The sequence below is a fragment of the Arachis duranensis genome, chromosome 7 (assembly GCF_000817695.3).
Source record: "Arachis duranensis cultivar V14167 chromosome 7, aradu.V14167.gnm2.J7QH, whole genome shotgun sequence".
Classification (NCBI taxonomy): Eukaryota; Viridiplantae; Streptophyta; class Magnoliopsida; order Fabales; family Fabaceae; genus Arachis; species Arachis duranensis.
Genome location: NC_029778.3, coordinates 68,417,823 through 68,430,208, shown reverse-complemented (window position 1 = coordinate 68,430,208; position 12,386 = coordinate 68,417,823). Strand labels below are relative to the sequence as shown.

At 36.8% G+C, this 12,386-nt stretch overlaps 1 protein-coding gene across 1 annotated transcript; it reads right to left on the bottom strand.

Moving 5' to 3' along the window:
• Positions 1-4,978: 4,978 nt before the first annotated feature.
• On the bottom strand, positions 4,979-5,464 carry LOC107458603 (uncharacterized). Its single transcript, XM_016076827.1, has one exon. The coding sequence runs from the start codon at positions 5,462-5,464 to the stop codon at positions 4,979-4,981; it is 486 nt and encodes a 161-aa protein (XP_015932313.1).
• Between the last annotated feature and the right edge of the window lie 6,922 nt (positions 5,465-12,386).

Here is a 12,386-nt window from a genome sequence, read left to right as displayed (position 1 = left end):
TGCAATGAAACGGACGAGTTGGTCATACAAGCTAAGGTGTCGGTATACTGCAGGAACAGGCAGCCATCTGATCACAATATTTGGACTACTTATGAAATTCATAGATACTACACAAAAATCTAATTCCTTTTACAATAATATAAAATGGAAAATTAATAATTTATTAATTGAAAGGAAAAAAAAAACCTGTAGGTTCCTCTTAGGTGACAGAAACTGTAAATTTGAAAGTAAAAAATTTCAGTAAATAGTTTTACAAAGTGTAGCAATTATATCGCAAATCCAATTTTTTTTTTTTAAATGACCTGTATTATTGGATACAGGCATTATTTGTTCGCGGGGAATATCACCTGCCAATAGTTTTAATGGAAGAAAATATGAAATTGATTAGTGACACTTCAAATCTATTCTATTATATAAAAATTGGATTTTTATATAATTAGGATCAATTAGCATTATTCAGCATATCTAAATATTTATTATAGAATATTACGTCTTTATTATTTCGATTCTCTTATCACCTATAAATACTCTTCTATATTGTATTATTCTATAGAACTTGAATGCTCACAAACATTTTTTCTATTGCTCCATCTCTCCTTTCTAACATGGTTGGTATCAAAGCTATGGTATCCTCCTTGAGGAGGATAAGTTGATTTTCTTCTTGTGAAATCACCGCACCTTTCAAACTTTTCTTACATGCCTTTTTTTTTCTCTTCTTTTGTCAATGTTTTGATACTTTTCTAACTTCACCGATTAGCCTATCCACTACTTACTTATTCTCATGGAGAAACCATATATTTTTCGTTTCTTCCGATAGTTTGTTATCACTTCGCACTTTGTCACTTTTCAACAGTTTTCGGTAAGTTTGCCATCTTTTCAGTATTTTTCGGCAGTTGGCCACTCTTGCGGCAGTTCCATCTATGTTCTCTTCCGACAATTTCGTCTACGTTTTCTTATGGTAATTCCGTCTGCGCTTCTTTCTGACAGTTCCGTTTGTGCTTCCTTTTCGGTAGTTCTGTGTGCGCTTCCTTTCGACAGTTCTGTCTATGCTTTCTTTAGCAGTTCCGTCTGCACCCGTTCTATCAATTTATGCATTTTTTTATTTAGTTGTTTCAAATAAGTTTCAAACCCAAGTTGTCATTTGAGTTTGAGGAGGAATGTTAGAGTATAACTAGGATCAATTAGATCAATTAGCGTTATTTAACATATCTGAATATTTATTATACGATATTACGTCTTTATTATTTCGATTCTCTTAGTACCTATAAATCCCCTTTTATATTGTATCATTCTACACAAGTTGAATACACAAAGCCTTTTCTCTAGTGCTCTCTCTCTTATCTTTTCTAATAATAATAAATACAATTTAATTATTTAGAAGTTCATTGTTTTATAGTCTGCTATATATATATATATATATAAACATGACAGAATAAAATTGTAAAAATAATCTTTTTATCACTTTGGATATTTTAACTCTTTTTTTCTCTTTATGTGTAATTTTATTTTGCGTTAACTTTGTTTATTTAATGATGAAATATACTCATGTTAATTCTATCATATAATAGTTTGTTTTTCTCCTATGTATTTTGATTTGTATAGTTACTATTGATCTTGCTATTTTCATTTTCTTGAATTGTTTTTTATTGTTTTTATAACTTGATAATTTAAATAAAAAAGCAAAAAAAAATAGAAAAAGAACGATGGCCAAAGGCAGAGGCTAAAAGCCTAAAGTAGTAACATCATTCCTTAACATTATTATTATTATTATTAGTATGAACTTTATTATTTCTTTTCTAACATTCTTTAATATGAGCTTCATTTCTTTTTCTTTATTATTGTTAATAATTTTATCATTTTCTTCTCTTATTATAAATATCCTTACAATAATTCTTTGATAGAATATTCTTTTGGTCTAATAGATTTTTTTCGCTATCTTTTTGTCAAAAATAATTTATATTAGGAAAAATAAAAGATAGAAATTAAACTCTAAAATTCAAATATAAATAAGATGTGCAAAGGGTAATTATTGAATTCATTTGGTAGATTTAAACTCTTTGTATTATCATTATTGAAAATTTCAAAAACTATTATGAAATTCTAGATATTTTTTATCTTATTGTTCTTAACTTATACATTATACCGTATTCCGTATATTTGAAGAGTTTCATTTTTTTGAAATAAGTTTGACATTATAAACTTTTTTGGATACAAAGGGATAATGAAGTTGAAGTGAGTAACAAATTGATAGATACAAATTTTTAGAATTTCTAGCATAATTAATAAATTTTTAGTTTCAAATAAATTTTTACTCTATTTTTTTATCTTTTATTTGATTTTTTTTATTTTTTCTTAATTTTCTTAATTAATTATGATTGTAATAATTCATCACAAATATATACAATTAAGATTTTGGCCCTAATTTATTTGATCTTCTCAGTAGTCTCTGCTACCAAATCCAGCCCCAATGCACTTGCTTCACCGGCTTCATACCAACACAGTGGAGACTAGTACTTACATCCATACAAAACCTCATACGGAGCCATTCCAATGCTCGCATGAAAGCTGTTGTTGTACGCAAACTCCACCAATGGCATGTAATGGTCCCGAATTCCCAGTCAATCTAAAACACATGCCCTTAGCATATCCTCCAACGTCCGAATAGTCCTTTCCGATTGTCCATCCGTTTGCGGATGATACGCCGTGCTGAGACATAGTTTCGTATCGAAAGCTCTTTGGAAAGATCCCCAGAACCTCGAAATGAATTGGAGATTACGGTCCGATACTATGCTTGATGGCACCCCGTGCAACCTCACCACCTCTTTAATATACAACCTCACTAACTCCTCCAATGAGTAGTTCATCGGTATCGGCAAAACGTGAGCGAACTTAGTCAATCAATCCATGATCACCTAAACCACATCAAAACTTGCTCTAGTCCTTGGTAATCTCGACATGAAGTCCGTCACAATTCCTTTCCAATTCCACTGAGAAATCTCAAGTGATTGTAGCATTTCCTACGGTATTGGGTGCGCTATCTTCGCCTTTTGACACGTCAGAGACTTAGACACAAGTGTAGCTACATCACCCTTTATCCCAAGCCACCAAAACATCTTCAAATTGTAATACATTTTCGTACTTCCTGCATAAATAGAGAATCCGCTGTTATGTGCCTCCTTCAAGATATCTTTCCGTAAATTTCCAACATTCGGCACACAAATTCTACCCTTGTACCCCCATATTCATCTCTGTCCCATGAAACTCCCCATCGGTTTCCTTTCTCAATTGCCTGCAACACCTTATGTAACTTCTGATAGTCTTGTTGAGCTTTTAAAATTTCATCCTTGATGTCACTAGAGATCTGGAGTTGGTTCAGGCATATGCTCCCATTAAATTCTCTAACACTTAGTCTCAAATCCCCAAACTTACTCACCAACTCCTCTTCCTTAATTATCATCCAAGCGATAGTCAACGACTTCCTGCTCAAGGCATCCGCTATAACATGAGTCTTCCCGGGGTGACAACTTAACTCAAAGTCATAATCTTTTAGTAACTCCTTTGACGCATATTGAGCTCCTTCTGATCAAAGATATACTTGAGACTCTTGTGATCAGAAAAGACTCTAAACCTCACTCCGTACATGTAGTGCCTCCAATTCTTCAACGCAAACATGACCACTGCCAATTCCAAGTCATGAGTTGGTTAATTCACCTCATTTGGTCTTAGCTTACGCAAAGCATAAGCTACCACATTTCGGTGTTGTATTAACACACAACCCAAGCCTTTCAACGATGTGTCACAGTAAACTTCAAACGGTTCGCGTGGTTCAGGTAGAATTAACACTGGCGTTGAAGTCAACTTCTCTTTCAAACTCTAAAAACTTTACTCACACTCAGACGTCCACACAAATAGTGTCTCTTTCCTTGTTAACTTAGTCATCGGTAGTGCGATTTGTGAAAATTCGTGAATGAACCTTCGGTAATACCGGCTAACCCTAAGAAGCTTCTAATGTTAGTCACTAATGTCGGTCTCTCCCATTCCATTACTGCCTCAACCTTTGATGGGTCCACTGCTATCCCTCTTTTACACACCACGTGACTCAAGAACTTCACCTCTTCCTTCCAGAACTCACACTTAGACAATTTCGCATACAATTTTCACTCCTTCAGGATTTGCAACACAATCCTCGGGTGCTCTTCATGCTCTTCTCCCATCTTTGAGTAAACCAAAATGTCGTCTATGAAACCACCACAAACTTATCCAAAAAGGGACGAAATACTCTGTTCATTTAATCCATGAACACAGCAGATACATTCGGCAACCAGAGGATATCATCGCGTATTCATAGTAACAATAACGTGTTCTAAATGCAGTTTTTGGGATATCATCCTCCTTCACCTTAATCTAATGTTAACCAGATCTTAAATCAATCTTCGAAAACACTCCAACTCCTTGCAACTGATCCATTAAGTCATCTATCCCTGGCAACGGGTACTTATTCTTCACAATTACTTTGTTCAACTGTCGGTAATCCATGTAGAGTCACATTCCTCCATCTTTTTTTTCATCAATAAAACTGGCACTCCCCATGGAGACACACTCGATCGAATGAACCTCTTGTTTAGAAGCTCTTCAAACTGGGTTTTAAGCTCTACCAACTCTATCGGAGCCATTCTGTATGATGCAATTGACACTGGTCCGGCACCTAGCACCAAGTCTATCGTAAATTCAATCTCCATTTGAGGTGGGAATATGGAGATATCTTCAGAAAATACTTTTGAAAAATCTCTAACGACCAGAATTTGATCTAACTTTGATTTATCACCTAACGTATTTGCAACCAAAGTATATAACACTGACACTCTTTGTCACTACAGTTCACCATTACAGAGTTCAGGTAATAACCCTCAGCTACTACTGCTCCTCTTTCTCTTTCCGACATAAAGCAAATCGATCGTTCAAAATAATCCAACAATACTCAGTTCTTAGACAACCAGTCAAATCCCAAAATCATCTCCAACTCAACCATCAGCAAACAGATTAAATCATGAACGAAGTTTCTATCCTCAATTTGGAAACATATTTGCCTACAACCTGATCTAGTCACAACTGTTTGATACGAGGTATACACATGCAAATCGAAAGCTAATTCCGACATTCTCAATCCTAGTTCCTCAAACTTATCAAATACAATGAATGAATGCGAAGCTCCAGTATCATACAATACAACTAATGTCTTGTCACCAAATAAACATTTACCTCTCATCAAATGATCCGCTTTAGCAACATCACTGGCGTTCACAGTAAATAATCGTCCTTGGGGTTGGTTCTGACCCGCATTCAGATTCCTCCCACGAGGGTAATCCCTTGACATGTGTCCAGGAAATCCTCGCCTGGTGGTAATGATCATAAGTGGGTCTCCTAATGCTTCCCTGACCTTCAGGGTGTTGAGGTGCATATCCATCGCCCTTGAAATTCTGACTCCTCGACTGAAAGTACTTTCCATGCCCACAGTTGTTGTTTCCTTCTATAGTATCTCTTGCTAGTAACACTTTCTTTGTACAATCTTCAACCATTCGGGCTTTGTTCACCAACTCAAAAATACCTGAATCTCCAAAAGAGCTGATGTATGGAAATAAGATTCCAACACAAAACTCACCGGCAAACGTACTGGGTCGCATCAAGTAGTAATAACTCACATGAGTGAGGTCGATCCCACAGGAATTGAAGGATTAAGCAATTTTAGTTAGGTGGTTGATTTAGTCAAACAAACAAGTGATAATTTGAGTGAATCGTGACCAACAGAAGATAAATTGCATGAAAATAGAAGGGAGAAGGGAATTTGACAGAATCTAAAGGTGCAGAAGAAATAAAAGAGCTGAATCTTAAAGTGCAAGTAATGTAAATGACTGAAACTTAGATTGCAAGAAATGTAAATAGCTGAAGCTTAGAGTGCAAGAAATGTAAATTGCTTGAATAGTAAAGGGATGTGGGAGCTAGGATTCAGAATTTAACAAGAGAATGTAAAGAGCAATTAATCAGAGAAGTTGAAGATGAAATAAGTTGCAGAAAATCTAAACAGAAAATAAATTGCAGAAGAAATATAGATGAAAGCAATAAGTGAAAGCTGGATCAAATTCTTCAAATCTCAGAATTATGCAGAAAAAGAACAAAGAGGAATTTCAGATCAAAAATTAAAACAGAATTCCTTCAATCTCAATCCAAAATTAAAAAACAGAAGAATGAAGTTGCAGAAGCAAAAACAAAGAGAAAGAGAACTCAGATCTCAATCCCAATTCCCAAATTCAAAGTGAAAACTCCCATGAAAACTAAAATTGAGCTAAGAGTCTAAAAGAAAGTAAAAAAAAGTCCTCTACAAATCAAACTAACTCCTATTTATGCACTTTTAATTTTTGATCTTCAGACTTTGGAGTGGGCTTTTCAATTTGGTGAAGAATTGGATCCAAATTGGCTTTTGATTGAAAATGTGAACCAAAGCCAGCTCCAGCAGATCGCTCGGTTAAGTGAGCAAACGTAGCGCTCACTGGCCTTGTCCCAGGCTTCGAACTAGGCTTTAATTGTAGCGCTCCGTTGGTGATTTTGAACGCAACGCTCAATGGCTTTGTGTGCCTTCCAATTTTTGTCTCGTGCCAAGCCCATTTCCTTGTGCATGGTAGCGCTCAGTGAGGTAAGGAAATGGAGCGCCCCTTGCTTGGATTTCAGGCTCCCACTTTCGAGCCCTGCTAGCTCCATTTGTGCCAACAATTCCTTAGGCACTAGCGCTCAGTTAAAAGAAACAACGCGGCGCCCTTTTGCCTTTGAGCATGGTTTTCAATTTCGAATTCTGGCTCTCCCATTTGAAACTAATTTCCTTGTGCCAAGCTTCAATTGTATAGTGCTCAGTTGGTGAAAGTAACGTAGTGCTACTTGTTGCTTCCCTTGTGTGCATGGTTCGATTCTTGGTGAAGCCATTTTGGCCAACTTCCTTGCCAGGCCTTGTAGCGCGCTTTTCTTTTCTTCATGGGGCGCTCCTTTGTGGACATGGGTTTGAACCTTGGCTGCCCCATTTGTGGAAGTCGCACCTTGATTTCTTTGTGCCAAGCCACGATAAAGTTAAAAGAGTTAACTGAGCACTCTTGCTGATGCCTTGTAAATTTTGTTTCCTTGTAGCGCTCCGTTTGTTCTCTCAACGCAGCGCCTTGGCCTTGTGCCTTCGTGCCTTGGTCTTCAATTGCTAGTGTTCACTTATTGAGCGCTCCACTCACTTTTTGAGCGCTATGCTTGCTTCCTTGAGTGAGTGCCACACTTTTCTATCATAGGCCACGCTTTTATGGGCACGCTTTCCTTGTTTCTTTCTTTTACTTCACCTACAATTAATCAAACCAAACAAACAAAGCATCACCAAATTCACAAGATTCATAAATCATTCAAAAACCAATTAATTCTAGCTTAAACCTTATGATTTTATGTCAATAAATGATGTTTGATTGAATTGACATAACCATGCAAATTCACTCTAAATCAATTACTTATAATGCAAGAAAGTGCATAAAACCTAATGAAACAAGTGAAAAATGCTTGAAAAGCTAGCATAAGATGACTTGTCATCAAGAGCCACAGAGATCATGATGTTTTCCTCAAACCTCCTTGGTACTTTATGCATTTCCAACTCTCATAGGATTCTGGGGCACCCTGACGCACCCTAGAGAACCTACAAAGTTCCTCAAACTTACTATTGTACTCGGCTACGGATAGTGAGCCTTGCTTCAGCTGCATAAGCTCCCACTCCCTAGCATCTCTTACTGATTCCGGAAATACTTCTTGTAAAAGGCCGTCTAAAATACATCCCAAGAAATGTCAGCATTCCAAAGTTGTAGCAATCGGCATTCTCCTTGCCACAAATGTTGAGCCTTTCCTAAAAGTTGGTACGCTGCAAACTCTCCAAATTGATTATTCGGAACATGCTGGGCCTGCAGAGCACGCTCCATGGCTTGAAACCAATTGTCTACTTCAGTAGGGTTGGTTGTCCCTCTGAAAGTTGGTGGATGAACCTTTAGGAAGGAAGCTAAGGTCATTGGAGCACCTCCCAAGTTGTTACCATCTCCTTCTCCATTCCTATTTTCCTTTCCATTTCAGTTTACAACCGGTTGACCCATTCACTCCGTAACTTGCATAGTGGTAGCAGCATTCACTTCCATGGCATTCGCTAGGTTGGCCATTGTCGCTATAAACTCGGCATGTTCATTAACGGGTTGATTACCATCATTGTCTCTCTGTGTATGCGCACAATCTTGTCCGAGAGTGGCCATTCAGGTTTCTGTCTACACCAAACAATCGTTATCAAGGTGATCAGTCTCAATATCTCAATCATAGTACTTTAATTATCCTGAAAAGGCACTCACAAACAAGCATGCTATGCAATATCAAGCAGATAACCTAAATAGCATAAAAGAAAATGACACAGGGTATGCAATGAAGCACAATCGGTTCATCCCTCAAGCTAACGAGGACAAACTACTCTGATACCACTAAATGTAACATCCTATCATAAGGAATTTATAATACGAGAAGCCCGATGATGAAATAAAGCTCAAAACAGAGATAGAAAAGCACGAAGCGTTCACTCGATAACTATAAGTGTAAAGGCACAAGATACAACATAATACGATATTAATCAAGATAGATATATGTAAGTATGATAATCAATAGAACACTATCCGTAGCCCGCAGAGTTTAGGCCGACTAGTTAAATACAGACAACACAGAGTTTTTTAGTTAAAATAGCATATACATATTGTCTCTCAAATCAAGACTCTATGGCAACAAAGTCTAAGATACAAAAGAGAGTACTATAACAAAATAATCAAAATATAAAAGGTAATAAAAGATCCTCCGCTCCATCACCATCTCTTAACTCACTGATGAGGGAAAATTGATTCCACAAAAACTAATCGACAAGTGTACCGGGTCGCATCAAGTAGTAAAACTCACAGAAGTGAGGTCGATCCCATAGGAATTTATGGATCAAGCAATTTTAGTTAGATGATAAATTTAGTTAAGCTAACAGTTGGTAATTTGAGTGAATCTGATAATCAGAAGGTAAAGTGCAGGAATTTAAAGTGCAGAATGTAAATTGCATCAAATGTAAAGGGAATGGGTGCTGGAAAATTAAATGGAACAGAAATAACAGAGAGAAAGATTCATTAGGGATTGGAGATATCATAATCCAAAATGAATCAAATGGGTCTCAACTCCTTTCTCAATCATATGAGTAGATCTATGGCGGATTGAAATTGATTGGATCCCAATTCCTTGGCAATCCAATCTCTCTAATCACAATCAATATTGCCAACTCCTTGATCTAATTGTCATGAGAAGAGGTTAAGTGCATGTCTCTCATCCAAAAGCCACACTAACTCTTAGGATCTCAATTCATCCTGAATGGTGTTGATCAAGAGGGTAGTGAAAGATAGAGTCTCAGTTCTAATGCTCATGATTCCCCTTCTGAGGCTCACACAAGCATTCACAGATTCAAACCCTCTTCTGGAGTGAATGAATCATCAATCAAAATAGAGGATATCCAATAGCTACCCAAACGATAGAGAAGAAGAAGAATTTCACTTAATCATGTAGATTATAATAGAGCTCCTCCTCCTAATGAGTGGGGTTCAATGGGTTATTGCTCTGAGAACAATTGCAAGAAACTTAAATTGCACAAAGGTAAATCAAGCTCAAGTAAACTCAAATGGGAAATTGCAGAAGAGTAGAGATACAGAAAATTGAAATTGCATGAGAAAATGAAATTCAATAAAAGCTACAATGTAAGAACGGCAGAAAAGAAAAGTGTATACAAGAACCTTCTATTCTACTCCTACTCCTAGTCCTACTCCTCCTCCTCCTCCTACTACTACTACTACTGCATCTGTCCCTATTTCTTTGAAACTAATTCCATTATATAGGCTTTTCTAAATTACAAATTGAAGAAATTTAAAACAAATTACAATCAAATCAAAATTAAATCTAAATTATTCTTGTGGCCTTGATTGAGTGATATGAATGGGCTTGCTTGCTTGTTCAAATGGGCTTGGAACGAAAATAATTGAATCACAATTCTGCTCTCAGGAGAACGTAGCATTTTTAAAGACAATGTACCGCTCGTTCACCGACGCGTACGCGTCGGTTACACGTACGCGTCCCTTGCATTTTGGCACATTGACGCGTACGCGTCACCCACGCGTACGCGTCCCTTGCAGCGTTCTTTAAATGAGAACTATGTCCGCGCTATGGGCGTTCCCCACCCGTACGCATCCTCCACGCGTACGCGTGGCTTTCAAAAAGTGCCACTTCCACGCTTCTGCTTGGTTCATGTGTTTGTGTGATTCTTCTCAAACACCACATCCACGCGTATGCGTCATTCACACGTACGCGTCGGTGGCAAATCTTCAATCCATTTTTTTGAAAGTGTTGCACGCGCTCGTTTAAAGAGAACATAGCACTCTTTTGTAAGCGAGCGCTGATCACACCCACACGTACGCATCATGCACACGTACACCTCATGCATGCGTACGCATGGATCGTCCAAAATTCTTGCCCTACGCGTAAGCGTCCTGTACGCGTACGCATCACTAGAGAGCATAGCGATCTTCAATTGAGCGCAGTGTTCTTCTGCACTACTTATTTATCTACTTTTTCTTTTCATCTTTTCACCTGCCATCAATCAAACAGATACATCAAAACCTTGGCATAATCATCAGATCTTGGATCATTCATATTATCAACTACATCTTTGAAAAATCTCATGAAAATGCATAAAATCAACAATGTTTGATTGAATCAAGACAAGCATGAAATTCTTATTCAAACACTTACTTATTGCCTAAGAAATGTATGAAAACTAGGTGAAAATGAAGGAAAAAGGCTTGTGAAATTAGCCTAAAATGACTTGTCATCACAACACCAAACTTAAATCTTGCTTGTCCCCAAGCAAGCAAAGAATCATGCAATATAGTTTGACAATCCAAGGTGAGAAGAATAGCAACTTAATGTTCATGGTTGGCAAGTTTTATACAAATGCTACAATCACAAAAGAAATTCAAATGATTGATGCTTCTATCTAGCTTATTTTATGAAATCTTTTCTTTATGTTCCTTCCTTAAAATAAGCTTTTACTTCTCTACTTAGCTTATGCTTTTGGGTGCTTTGCACCATGAGTTGAAAAGCTACGACTCTAAATGCTTTGTTTTCAAGTATTACCACTTGATGCATAAGCACTACAAGCATTTAATTAGAGGACTTTTTTTTAAAGTTCATTTATTTCATTTCTTTACTCTCTAATCATTGATGCTCAGAGCCTTGAGCTTTGAGGGAGTGCTTTTGCACTTGAGCCTAGCGTTGACTCTAAGTATTTTGTTTTCAAGCTTTTTGCTTGATACATAAACACCACAAGTACTTGACAATTGTCATTGGTACTCAGAGCCTTCAGCTTTCTCATTCTTTCCCTTTTTCTTTTCTTGCCTTAAATGCATTTGCTTTTTCAAGGTTTTCAAGATTTCAAAAAATTTCATAAAATGTCCTAGATGAAAACTTTAATTAAATAAATTCAAATGTAATTGAGCAACAATTAATCATACTAGCCTTCCAATACTTATTGCCCATGCTAAGTTCTTCTTTAATGACTTTGTTTGTTTACGATCATGATTCCTTAATTACTTTGACTAACACAATTCAAGATGGTAGTCATAATGTCACAGCAACATGTTACAATTCAAAATTCAGGCTATGCTTTATTCATAAGGAGCAGCCACACATGCATAGAAAGGAATAAAAGACAATCATGCAATTTAAAGTGCTGGAAACAAGTAAGAAGAAAAAGGAATGTTACCACCTTGTAGTTCATCTTCATTGTTGTTGTCCTTGTCCTCTTATTCTTCCCCTTCCCAAACCAAACTTAGAATGCTTGCTTATCCTCAAGCAACAATTAAAACATTGGTGATGGGGTCTACAATGGATCATGAGTGTCTTACAGAATGAAATGTGAGTAATGCATGTGCTTAAGCAAGCAAAATTAAGGATACAATAAAGGCACAAGAAACAGAGACATTGTGATTGCAGAAACAAGTGGGGTGCGCATGATACATTGCATGAAGGATGGGTGGCACACCAAACTTAATGTGACACTTTCACTTGGAATTGATGCTGGTATCCAGTAAAGATTGGAAATAAATTTTTGTTGCATAGCAACACCAAACATAGAATGCAGTCACATGTCAATTTATTTGAACTAAAACTAAGCAAAAGAAAATGTTCTATGCTAATAACATAGTCACCAAGAGAAAAATTTTGTCACGAGTAAGGATTTCTTGATGAGGTATTAACAAAGACAGTTA